The sequence below is a fragment of the Arvicola amphibius genome, chromosome 17 (genome assembly GCF_903992535.2).
Source record: "Arvicola amphibius chromosome 17, mArvAmp1.2, whole genome shotgun sequence".
Taxonomy (NCBI): Eukaryota; Metazoa; Chordata; class Mammalia; order Rodentia; family Cricetidae; genus Arvicola; species Arvicola amphibius.
In genome coordinates, this window is record NC_052063.2 from 978,399 (window position 1) to 991,615 (window position 13,217).

The 13,217-nt window shown below is 45.5% G+C and overlaps 1 protein-coding gene across 1 annotated transcript; it reads right to left on the reverse strand.

The window, feature by feature from the left end:
• Window positions 1–3,243: 3,243 nt before the first annotated feature.
• On the reverse strand, window positions 3,244–3,675 carry Ascl4 (achaete-scute family bHLH transcription factor 4). The gene has a single exon (XM_038315079.1). It carries the CDS (start codon window positions 3,673–3,675, stop codon window positions 3,244–3,246), a length of 432 nt encoding a protein of 143 aa, XP_038171007.1.
• Window positions 3,676–13,217: the final 9,542 nt, after the last annotated feature.

Consider the following 13,217-nt stretch of genomic DNA (forward strand, 5'->3'; position numbering starts at 1 on the left):
TTTTTGCTTTATTCACAGAAACATGAGCAATCAGGTGCAGCCAAACGCTCATCACCCTGGAGCCACAGGCCTCGGTGCCTAAGCCCTTCCAACTATGAGCTGAGATTAACCCTGTCTCTCTCACATTTCCTGTTAGTATTTTCTTGAAGCAGTGAGCAAAGTAATACAGTCATGTGATCTCTAAGTCTCAGGTTCCTCATCTTGAGAATGGAAGTGATAGATCCATCTTTTCACACAGTTGTGAGAATCAGCAGAGAATAGTATATAGAAGGGCTAGCCTGCTCTACAGTATAACCTCAGGAACTGCTAGCATATAGAATGATCTGCCTTTAGTGGTGTTTTGCAAAGGAGGAGGAGAGAGAGAGAGAGAGAGAGGGAGAGAAAAGAAGAAAGAAGCGAATACTCTTGGGCCCAGAAAGATCAGGTCATCTCACAAGACCCTGCCTATAGCTCATATATAGAATTCTTAGATTTATTTTTCAGCGTCAGGAGTGGCTGGCCCCCTCTAGGCCCTGCTCTGGAGTCAAAAAACCAGTTTGGAGAGTTGTGCTGTCTGGACGGACACCTTTCTGCAGCTCCCGTGGTTTCGTTCTGGCTGCAGTTAATGACAGTGAGTAACCCGACATGAAAGGGGGGCTGACAGGTCTTCAAGCAAAGGACAGGGCTAAATAGCTATGGGATTAAACACCAGCCTCACCACCCAGAGAGTCTACAAGGAAAACACATATGCAACTCAGCGATGATAATCAAAGGGCTCGAAACGGTTTAGTTGTCATGAGCCTGTAAAGGAACTAAAAAGCACCTTCAGGCCCTCCGCTCTACCCCAGCAGGCAGCCTGTCTGTCTACACGGGATGACAGGTGTGTGATGGCCCACAAAGAAGGGTCAAAAGGGGGCTCCCCAGTGGCATCCAGTCATCACTGCAGCGGGGGATTCTGGAGACCACATTTCTAACCAAAATCTCATTTCCGGGATGATGTGAGCTTCCTTTTCATTTTTTAAGACAGCAAAGATAACTTCAGGTCTCTGTCTGATAGAAACTGTTCAGAAAGCTTCTGGCAGGGGTTTTCTGTAGAGCCTGTGTGTGCTTGGTTAGGATGGGTCACGCTAACATTCCTACGTGGTTTCCCTAGCCAGATGGGACCTGGCTTTTCAAATTCAGGGTAGTCACAGGTGGCTTAAACAGCCAACAACTACTTCTCAACTCTAGAAGCCATGAAGTCAAGATCAGGGCTTCTTCTTGGCCCTCTAGCATGCATGTCACAGCAGCTAACAGAGTGAACCCTGAAGAACATCTGGAGATTTCCAGACAACCAATCAGGGAAGACCTCAAACGACATGGAGGCCTCTCTCCTTTCATAGTCCCTGTGTTCCCATAACACAACACTCCTCTCCATAAACATTAGGGCTTGGTTTTGTTCTTTTAGAAGAAGGTGCAATGTTCCATGGCTTAACGGAGTGCTCCACCGCAGGAAAAGGGGGGGAGTAAATCTTTTTGAAAGTCCGCATTCCTGCGGCCAGTGATAAGGCTCAGTGGATAAACTGGCCACGCAATCCTGACTACCCAGTTCAATCCTGGAGTCCACGCAAAGATGGAAGGACAGAACCGACTCCACAAGGCTTCCGTTAATCCCATCGGGTGAGAATAAGATCACTCCGCAATGCTGAGCCAAATCTGAAGCAAGCTTGATTTTTATTAGGATGTACCAGAGGCCACGGACTGCCTCCTAAGTTAGAACAACCCTGAGTATTTCTCCGGGCCATTTTAAGGAGTAAAATCATGAGCAGTTGCAAAGCAGGTTTACAAAAGACAATAGAGCAATATAGTAAGGAAATATAGAAAAACTTCAAAAGAAAATTCAACAGCGTCACTATGTGGTCAAAAGTCTACCAGTCTAATGGAACCGGAGTTATTGGTGGTTGTGAGCTACCATGGGGGTGCTGGGAAACAAACTCAGGTCCTCTACAAGAGTAGCAAGCACTCTTAACCACCGAACCATCTCTCTAGCCCCCCACTTCCTACAATAAAAAAGGTTTTGGTTGTTTTTATACAGGTTTTTGTTTGTTTGTTTGTTTTGTTTTTGTTTTTTTAGATGGGTCAGGCAGTAAAGGATTGCATGAGATGGTGCCTGGAGAGTGCTCACCAAGGTTAGTTCACCTCAGCTCCACCCTTCCTAGCCCAAGTTATCTCCAAAGAAAGGGTAATTCACAGTATGGTATCAGACAGAATGTAGGAGGATGGGTTGTGGACCAGCAGGAGGACACTTGCCTAGCATGTATGAAGCCCTAGGTTCAATTCCCAGCACCACAGAAGGGTGATGGGGGCAGAAACTTTAGAAAGCAGTTTGCCTTCAGATGTCAACAAGCGTCTAGCAATTTCTATAATTTATAACTGTTTGATGAGGCAGAGGGAATGACCATAATGAAATACTCAATACACCTGAAAACCTTCAATGACAAATGGCTTGGACATGTAGCAGGTTCAATTCATATCCATTATCCACATCCCTCTCCATTCAGCTCAAACATTGAAACAAAACATATTTGTTTTTTATATTTCAAGTCAGTGTCACTTTTCCAAACAAGTTAGATGGTTTGAAAATGATACAGGGGAACATGCAAAGAAAAGAGCAGAAGAAACAGTGGGCAGGAATTGGGCGGGAAGATGGCTGTCAACATCACCAAAAAGATCATTAACTTCGAGACTTTATTACCTGCTAAAGTTTCCAAACGAGCTCTTGCCGACAAAGCAGTATGTATCAAGCAAGAATGTCTATTTTAGCATGACCATTCATAGTCGGCAAGCCTATGTTCAGGTCTAGCCGATGCTCCCCAAATGTGTTATGGAGTGGCAGCTCTGCCACCTTCACCCATAGTGCGGTGCTGTTGATTTCCAGTAAATTTCCCAAAGGGAAGGAATGCGCGAGACTGTGCCTCTCACGTGTGTGTGTGTGTGTGTGTGTGTGTGTGTGTGTTTTCTCTGGCTAAGGTTTAATTGTTACAGCCTTTTGTGTTTTTAAAATCACCGCACAGATCTCGGACGGTCCTTCTGTGCTTCAGAAGAAACAAGTTTCCTCCAGCATTTGTAAGTTGCAGGTTAGGAACCAATGAAGGTGGAGGAGGAAAACACCCTCCAAACATTAAAATACCCCCGTCTCCACTCCAGAAGTACTTAATTCTTTTCTTAAGATTTGGGACCAGAGACGAACCCAGTTCCATAAAAACCTGGTGGGCGAGGGTGCTGCTAGACGCGCTCCTCCGGCTCGCTGCAGGGCGAAGCCCCAGAGGATGCTTTGGACTCGCCGTCGCTGTTGCAGTCCGGCCTGTGGCGCTCCAGCAGCTCCTGCAGGTGCTTGATGTAGCCGATGGCGGCGCGCAGCGTCTCCACCTTGCTGAGCCGCTGGCCGGCCAGCTCGCGCGGCAGGTGCTGGCGGAGGCGCGCGTAGCCCTCGTTCACGCAGCGCACGCGCTGCCGCTCGCGCTCGTTGCGCTGGCGCAGAAAGGCGGGCTCGCCGACGCCCCCCAGCGACAAGGACGGGCACGGCCGTCTCCGCGCGCCGTCCTCGGCGTCCTGGCGCGCGGAGGTCCTGCCCGGCTCCCTCCTGGGCTGCGCGCCCAGCGGCGTCCGCAGCGGAGACGGCAGAACCAGCAGTCCCGCCGGTTTGCGTTTCTCCATCCCTCCGGGGAAAAGCGTGCAGATCACCCGAGAGATGACTGTCTCAACAGGAAGACGACACTTGAAGCTTTCGTGGCCGAGACTCTGGTCCATCCAGACTTCCCGGTTTGTCTTTGGAGAAGTGTCTAGGTACAGAAGCTAGGTACCTGAACACACGTGGAGGGGACTTCGCATGATTTCCGAAGCTCGTTGCTTTCTTTGGGTCTTTATAAAACTTCTGAGCAGAAAGGACACGCTTCATCCACGCTTGTGTCCCCTCCGATCTTTATTCAAAAGTTAACAAAGGGTCCCCAGCCTGAGTGGACGATCGCACCCCGAACAGATTAATCTTTCAAAGCAGCCCAATTGCTGTAATTCGCTCCTGGGTCAGCCAGTGTGGCTCTCCGGGAGCCAGAAATTGAGCAGGGCCCTTTCCAGGCACTTGCAGAACGGCTGGCCGGCAGAGAGAAAGTTTATTCCTGCTTTCTCCTTGAAAATCCAAACTTGACTGCCCTTTGTGGCTTCCGGGGTTCAGGTCTGATGGAAAGAGCTTTCAGGGTGTTTGCAAACATACCCCTGCTCTTTCATTTCTGGGGAGGTGGAGAAGAAGCACTCATCAAAGGGAAGACTGCTCTCTTGCGGTTAGAAGATGTGTCAAGTTAAGGAGGACCTCCGGGGAAGCCCGAGGCTTTCTTCTGCGAAATCAAATCTTTCAAAAACCAAATTAGACACTTTTTGAAGGTAAGAACAAAATCTATATATTTTAGCATCAAATATAAGGATCCGTGATATTGTGTTGTAGCGTGTGTTTAACGCGAGGCCCTTTATGTTTTTGTTGCTCTGTAAAAACACATCAAAAGCCCAAACAGTAACATACACTTTTAGCTAGTTATTTCTCAGGGTGCTTACTGTAAACACAGCTTTAGTCCTGCCTCCCAACCTCTTCTAATCCCACTCAGGATATAAGGATACCTTCCCATAGCTCAAAGTATTTTCCCATTGTATTCATCTTTATTTCCTCCCTTGAGGACTGGGAAACATTTGAAACGTAGAGAGCCCCAATTCTGAGGAGAAAGGATATGGCTTTGAAGACTTGTCTTTTTAGCGCTGCCCCCCCCCCCATGAATAATTAATCCATCTGTGCTGGTAAAGAGCTTTGAAGATGAAAGTGTCATTAAAAATCCAACTACACTGGTTAATGTCAAAGATTGTTATCACATGGAAAAATCAGATTTCCTGTTCGGCAAACCAGCACATTAAAGGCACCTTCTACTTGAAAAGTCCAACTTAAAAACATGAGACGCAAAAACCCCCTAAGTTTACAACCAGGCCTCTTCCTCTTCTATGGGAGCTGGGTTGTGGCACTAACATGTTTGTTTTTTGTTTTTTAAAGGAGTCTTTCGCTTCCATGTTTACTCTAAAGTTTAGAGTTATAAACGATCAGCCTGAAGCAACTGGAAAAACACTTGCATCAAGGCAAATAAAATAGAAATAATTATTCCTTTTAGGCATAAGTTAGTCACGTTTAAAAAGGCGTGGTTCCCTGTAGTCTTATACTGGCAAACCACTCAGCATGGCATCATGAGTTCTTGCATCAACATTTTTTTCACGAATTGAGAAAGCCTTCCTCTTAGCAGATATGCCCCCTGCAGGGCATGTAGACTCCAAGACCACAAGCTACTTTGGGCCAGGTCAAAGATCTTGACCTTTCTGCTAAGAGCGACAAGAGATGATTGAAAACAGGGACGCGATTGAGATCTGCTTTTCTTTCTCAGGCTGACAGCAAATAAAAAAAAAAAAAAAACCACCTGCAAGCCAAGCGTGGTGGTGCACACCTTACCCAGTGGTGGTGGGGAGACAGAGGCAGGCAGGCTTGTGTGAGTTTACATAACACGTTCCAAGCCAGCCAGGGCTGTATGGTGAGACCTTGTCTTAAAAAATAAAATAATAGCCGGGCGGTGGTGGCACACGCCTTTAATCCCAGCACTCGGGAGGCAGAGGCAGGCGGATCTCTGTGAGTTTGAGGCCAGCCTGGTCTACAAGAGCTAGTTCCAGGACAGGCTCTAAAAAAGCTGCAGAGAAACCCTGTCACAAAAAACAAAAAAAAAAAAAAAAAAAAAAAAGAAAAGAAAAAAGAAAATAAAAACACATAAAGCTTGACTAAAAACTGGTGATGTTAAGGATTTGAGGGAGGGGTGGGGGCATAAATCCACTGAAGTGTTTGGGGAAGGAATGATTATAGTCAACAGAATATTATCCAGAAATGCTGACCAATTTTGTCCCACAGAAATAAATGTATCTCTATAGGTTTATGTGTGCATACAGATCAATACTGGGCCACAGCATTTGTTGTTACAGTGAGAGAGAGAGAGAGAGAGAGAGAGAGAGAGAGAGAGAAAGAGAGAGAGAGAGAGAGAGAGAGAGAGAATATGAGAACAGGGCGCTGTGCCTGGCGCTGCACACCTGAAATCCCAGCTACTTTGGGAGGCTTGGAAGGATGGTTGTTCAAGGCCTGTATAATGCTTCTCGTTGGTATGGTTTCAGGGCTGATCATGTGGTATTGGATAACCCACCAGTGTGCTTGTCTATTTCTCCTGCTACCAGCATCCTCATTGTTTCTAGTTCTCTGTATAGGACCAGGGCTTCCTGGGCTTTTCCCTGTCCATATTAACATATCTATTGCTGTTTGTCCGTGTTCAGCCCTTGCTTAGACAGTTGTGTTGGTGAGACATGTCTTTAGGAGTATATATGTTTATAATATACATATATGTGTGTAACAACAATTTAAAAAGAGTCCATGAATTTGAAAGAGAGCAAGGAACAGTATCTGGGAAGATTTGAAGGGAGGAAAGAGAAGGGGGGAAATGATACAAAAAATAAAAAATAATTAGAAATTTAAAAATAAAAGAAATCTTGAAAAGAAAGTTCAAGGCCTGCCTGAGCTGCAGAGTGAGTTCAGAGCCAATCTGGGCAACTTGTGAGACTGTGTCTCAAAAGAAAAAGTAAAAGGAGTTCTATGGTTAGCCATAGGTTGTCTCCCAAGGGAGTGGGGATGAGGAGGACACAAGACACAGCCTGAATACTCATTCATAAAGAAAAGAGTAATACTTACAGATCTTTATATTATTAAAAATAATGAGTAAGATATATGTAAATACTTACAGAAATATAAAAAAACGTGTTAAGCAAAACCCAAGGAAGAAAATTGCAGACGAATGTTTGCAATGGGAACAAAACAATTTTACATGATTTGCACATTTACACATGCCTGGATTTGAAACAAGATCTCACTGTATAGCCCAGGCTGGCCTCAAATTCAGGCTCCTCTTGCCACAGCCTTTTGAGTGCTGGAACAACAGGTGTGTGCCACCGTGACCAGCGACATGCATGTCTTTATGTGTTTGTGCAGACATGGAGAACAAAGCGGAAAGATGTATTCCATCACTGGTTGCTTAGAAAGTATGTCACTGGGTGTAGAAGAGTGATCATTGCCCTTCAGCTATCTGTTTACTTATTACAAACTGCACACGCTTTATATCTTCAATCTAATGAGTTTTAAAATAACAAAAGAAAGTGTCCAGAACACCCAGATGACACACTGACTCAAGCCAGACCTACAGATTTATTATGAGCCTTCCAGGTTATTGGACCATATTTCCTTATCAATTCTTTCTCTGAGGACTGTGGTATGGCTGTTCCCTGCGGGCTTGGCACGAGTGGCACCGCCATGAAGCACGGAGACCCCCGTGACCCTAGGAGACCTCGGCCACTGTCCCGGCAGTGAAACACGAAGAGCTTACATCACTTGGCACGGGCTGGTAGTGGGGCAAGCATCCCTTCCTGGAGAGGGAGAGAGTCACGGAACACTCCTTTTAGATCCCATTACTGCTGTGGAAACGTAGGCAGGCATGATAGCACACACCTGCAATCTCAGCACTTGGGCGGAAGATACAGGAGGATGAGGATTTCAAAGCCAGCCTTGGCTCTATAGCAAGAGTAAGGCTAGCCTGGGCTACAACATGGGATCCTGCCTCAAAGAAAAGAGGTAAAAAGCTGCCTGGGAGTCAGACTTTTCTATGGTACAGTTGCTCACAAGTTGCCCATGTTCCCATAAGTAACACCAATTAACTTACTTATTTTCTAGGTCGGGTTTCTTTGGTCTGTCCACTCCTTCCCCATTTGAAGAGAATAGATGTTTCTTTTATGTCACCTTAGAAAGCAGGGAGAAATATAAACCTGTAACAAGAGCCATCAGGTGCTAACTTTACCATCTGTTTGACCTGAAGTTTCTCTCCAACCTAAGAAGTCTCACCTAAGGCCGGCTAGACAGATTTGCTACAGCACCCAGAACACCTGGAACTGATTTGTGTCATCGGAATTGGATCTGTTTATCAAAGGGAGGGGGGAGCTCCCTAAAGTCCAACTCATTAGATTTTAAGGTATTCCTGGGGATGAGGGAAATTCTCACCCTCACGGTTCTCTTATCTACTCAAAACAAGAGAGGGGAAGAGGATTTGGGTGGCTCTTCCTGCAAAATAGTTCTATCTCATTACAGATTTTGGTTTCCTGGGACTGTGGCTTTTGGGGTATACATGTGCTTCCGGCCCTGGGCCTGGGATTTGCATCATGCATCACAAGGGGTAAGAAGGATTGATCCATGTATTATGATCTCTTGCCAGAATTATACTTGGATAATGAACTCAATCTCAAATTGATCATCTAACATGGGTCTATTCAATTAGCCCTTCTCTTATTTAATAACTTAAATATTAAGTGTCTGTATCACTAGGTGCTGCATCTACCAAGCACAACTGAACCTACGGTCTGGTAAGAGTACCGATAGCCGCATTTGTCATCATTAGATTCACTTAGAAGAAGCTGAAGCTGAGGCAGGAGGATCGTGAATTCCAGTCTACCCTGGAGTATAAACAAAGACTGTGTTTTTAAATACCAAATCATTTGTGAAGATGTAAGTCAGGAGTGATGGCCCGGAGCAGGGCATGGGGCCATCTCAGATTGTAGTAACAGGCTTGTCTTCTCTACCAATTAAAAAATTAAAAAGCAGGGAAGAAGGGTTATCTGAAACCTCAGGAAGTACCCACAAAGCCATCACATGATACTTGGAAATCAGGGTCCCCTCTCAGGGTTCTGATTTTGTTAATAGAAGAATTTAAGAATAGACTCAACCAGAAGCTTGAGGACAATTTTTTTCACAGTTTAAGAGGAAAACACCAAAGCATTCAAGCTGCAAATCTTCAGCTGCCTGGGGGAGAGAGAGAGAGAGAGAGAGAGAGAGGAGAAAAGGAACAGAAGTCATGATATGGTGGCAGAGAGGTCAGCCACATGGTGGCAGGGAGTCTATACCGTTAGGACAGGATATTTAGAAAGCAAGGAAGCCCAAAGCGTTAGTCAGGAAGTGTGAAGCATACTTAAAGATCTAGCCATCATCCGAAAGAAAGAGACAGAAGGGAGGAAAGATGAATGGCAAACATACCTGAACTCACAGCTCTGGTGGTAGGGGATGCCCTAAGGGACAGGAATTCTGGAGATAAAAGGCACATTATCTAAGGTGAACCAGCCTTTCTAGGGCTGGTCCTCTAGTCAGGTTCCTTCCCTGACTCATTAGATTAACTCTTAAGAGAGAAGACAAGGACCTGTCTCCACCTAGAAGTAGATTCTCTTCTTTACAGCACAGTTTGGTGTTCCATCTGGAATCACTGTAGCAACCCAGGGTGTTTTTCAAGACCCCTACACCCCCCAGTCCCACCCCCCTGCAGTCAAGTAACAGGTGCACAGAAGCCAGTTCCACATTATACAGCTGCTGCAGCTGCTGCAGGCACATCCATGTCTCCTAACCTTAGGAGCCAGGTGTGTGTATGTGTGTGTGTGTTTGCGCGCATGTGTGCACGTGCATGCGCGCGTGTGTGTGTGTGTGTGCAAGCACACATCCGTGGGTTGACCTCAGAGTGTCATGATTGCTAGGCGAGCACCCAACCATTGAGCTGAATCACAAGCCCAGAAACTAAAAAAAAAAGAGGGAGTATGTTTATTTATGCATATGTATGTCTGTCTGTGTGAGAATTTATGCCTGGGAGTGCAGGTGTCCTCTGAGACAGAAGTGCATGTTGGATCCTCTGGAGTAGGAGAAGGAGTTCCAAGAGGTTGTGAGTTGCCCAGTGTGTGTGCTTAGAGCTGAACCTGGGTCCTCTGCAAGAGTGGCAATTTCTTTGTTAAATAACCGAGCCATCTCTCCAATCCCCAGAAATGACAAGTTTTAATGCAATAAGATATATTAGTCGTTTTCTGCCAATTTTGTTTTTATTCTGTTATTTAGGGAAAGCCCCTACCACAAGTTTTATAAGGCCCCTGTATGTCTATATGGCACCTTGGCGTGAGGCAGAAAAGAGCATGCCTGGCGTGAACTCATAAATGGCCGATTCTAGGATTCATCAAAAAGAAGTCTTTGGGTGCTAAGTATGGTGGCACATATGTTATCCCAACTTTTGGCTTGGTGAGGCAGATAAAGATCAAGTTCAGGGCCGTCTAGGCTACTCGGTGAGACTGTCTCAGAAATCAAGAGCCAGCAATACAGCTCAGTGGTGGGGTACCCTCACACTTCCCTCACGTGCACAAAGCCGTGGTTGGACCCTCGGTGTGAAGAAGGAGAAGAGGAGGCGGAGGACAGAGCTCAGTTCTTCCCGAAAGAGCAAAGCGTGCACTTTGCTTTTCTTGTCACCATGACCAAACACATACCTGCAACAAAAAGTTTGCAGGAGGTTGTGAGCCACTGGACGCGGGTGCTGGGAACCTAATTGTCCTGTGCAAGAGCAGTCTATGTGCATGACCACTAAGCGGTCTCTCTAACCCCTGTTTGTAGTGGCATTTCATATGTATCTTAACAAATAAAGCATGCCTGAAGTTCAGAGAGGGAATAAAACAGGCACACTGATCAGCCTTACAGACCAGGCAGCAACAACACACACTTTTAATCCCAGTAGCCACACTAACTTGTCATAGAAACCAGGCAGTAGCGGCGCATGCCTTTAATCCCCAAACTAGAGGAGATTATAAAACGGGAGAGACAGCTCTCCGTCTCTGTCTCATTCTGAGATTCCTGGAGGCAGGATCGCCATTTCAGACTGAGGTAGAGGTAAGGGCTAGTGGCTGGGGCTGGAGAGATGGCTCAGTGGTTAAGAATACTGGCTGCTCTTCCAGAGGTCCTGAGTGCAATTCCCAGCAACCACATGGTGGCTCACTACCATCTATAGTAGGATCTGATGTCCTCTTCTGGCATAAAGTCAATAGAGCAGTCATATACATAAAATAAATAAGTAAATCTTTAAAAAAAAAAGAGACAGTGGCTGCCTGTTTTACATTTCTGACCTTCAGGTTGAACCCCAGTTTCTCTCGCAGAGTTTTTATCAACCGTGCATCACCTGTTAGTTTGCTTGTGTGTGTGTGTGTGTGTATGCATCAGCACACATGCATGTATATGCATCTGTCATGTTATGCATGTGAAGACCTGAGAACAACTTATGAGTTGGTTCTCCCCATCCATCATGAGAGGTCTGGAAAATGAAAATATGTTAATCAGACTTGGAAGCAAATGTCATTACCTGCTGAGCCATTATGGTGGTTCATATATATATCATTGTGTGGGTGTATGATATATGTGGGCACATGTACCATGATACACATGGTGGTTAGAGGACACCTTGTAGAGCTGACTCTTTTTCATCTTTGAGTGAGTTCCAGGAATTGAACTCAGTTCATTATGTCTAAAAAGGAAGTATCTTTACATGCTGGCCACAACTTGCTAGAATCTTCTGTGGCCCAGGCTTGCCTAGAACTTAGTGTATAAGCCAGAATGACCTTGAACTTCTGATCCTCCTGCCTCAGTAATCCTATGTATCGATATTACTAATGTGCACTACCATGCCCAACTTTTGAATTTTTAAGGTATTCTTGCTTATGACAAAACTCATCATTTTTTTCCCAAGACAGGGCTTCTTTGTGTAGCCTTGGCTATCCTGGAACTAGCTCTGTAGATGAGGTTGGCCTTGAACTCACAGAGATCTGCTTACCTCTGCCTCTCCAGTGCTAGGATAAAAGGCCATCACTACCCAGCTATATCTTCTGCTCTCCTTCCTTCCTTCCTTCCTTCCTTCCTTCCTTCCTTCCTTCCTCCCTCCCTCCCTCTCCCCTCTTTCTTCCTTCCTCCCTCCTTTCTTTCTTCCTTTTGTTCTTCCTTCCTTCTTCACTCCCTCCCTCCCTCCCTCTCTCTCTTTCTCTCTCTTTCTTTCTTTCTATTCATCTATTTTTGTTTTTTTTTGAGACAGAATCTCTCTCTCTCTCTCTCTCTATATATATATATATATATATATATATTTCTATATATATATTTCTATCTGCCCTGGAACTCACTATGTAGACCTGGCTGGCCTTGAACTCTTAGATCTGCTTGCCTTTGCCTCTCCAGTGTCGAGATTAAAGGCATGAACCGTCACTTGGCAAAACTCATCCATCTTAACATTATGATTTGATTAATTTTAATAAACAGATACAGGCATGAAAACAGCATTCTAAATGGCTCCTCTTTGTAGGCAATGCCATCCCTTCACCCATCACTACTCTGACAGCCGCTAGAGCTGTTAGTTTGGCCTTTTCTAGAATTTTATATAAACTTTTAGACTTTCATGCCTGACAGTTTTCACTTTGTGTAGAAAGCTTCTTGAGGTCCACCCATATGCTAATAGTTTGTTCCTTTTTTATCGCTGCCTAGAGGGCTCTACTACAGTAATTTAGTGTAACTCTCACTGGTTGATGCACATTGAGATGGTTATGATATCATTATTATTAACAAAGTTGAAAAAACATTTGTGCACATGCCTTTGTTCGTGTGTGTGTGTGTGTGTGTGTGTGTGTGTGTGTGTGTATTCTGTTGGGTAATAACTTAGTATGATTAGTGAATTGCGTGTGTTAAGAAATTGCCATATACAGACTGGCTCAGAGGGTAAGGCCCTTTGATCCCTGGAAGCCAGATGTGGGAAAGAGAGAGCCGATTCCTGCAAATGGTTCTCTAACCTCCACATGGACATTTGCTCCAGTGACAAACAGCACACACATCCACCCACCCACCCGCATGAATAAACGTGATGTACAAAGTTGGCTACCAAGCTGTTAGTGCCGTCTCAATGCAGCATTCTTAGCACTGCACCTGCAATGGGGACGGGAAGGCAAAGAGAGAAGGAAACCTGCACAAATCCTAGCATCATCATTTACGACATGGAAGCACGCAACCTTCACGGTCTGACTTAATTTCAAAACGTGCTGCGTGGATCCTTGCGTCGATGCCACTTAGGCCCGAAAAACAGTTTGGAGAACCTTGGAGTTCTAGCAATGAATGAACTCTCTCAAGTACATCAGTTTTGGTCTCCTAGCAACGGCGGGTCGACTAGTCGGCGCTCGATTGGATTGAGGTCCACCTGAGCCGCCACGCTCTGGGCGGAGCGTCTCGAAGCCAGCCTACTTCCGGGGTGGGCGGGGCGGACTCTCCGCGAGGC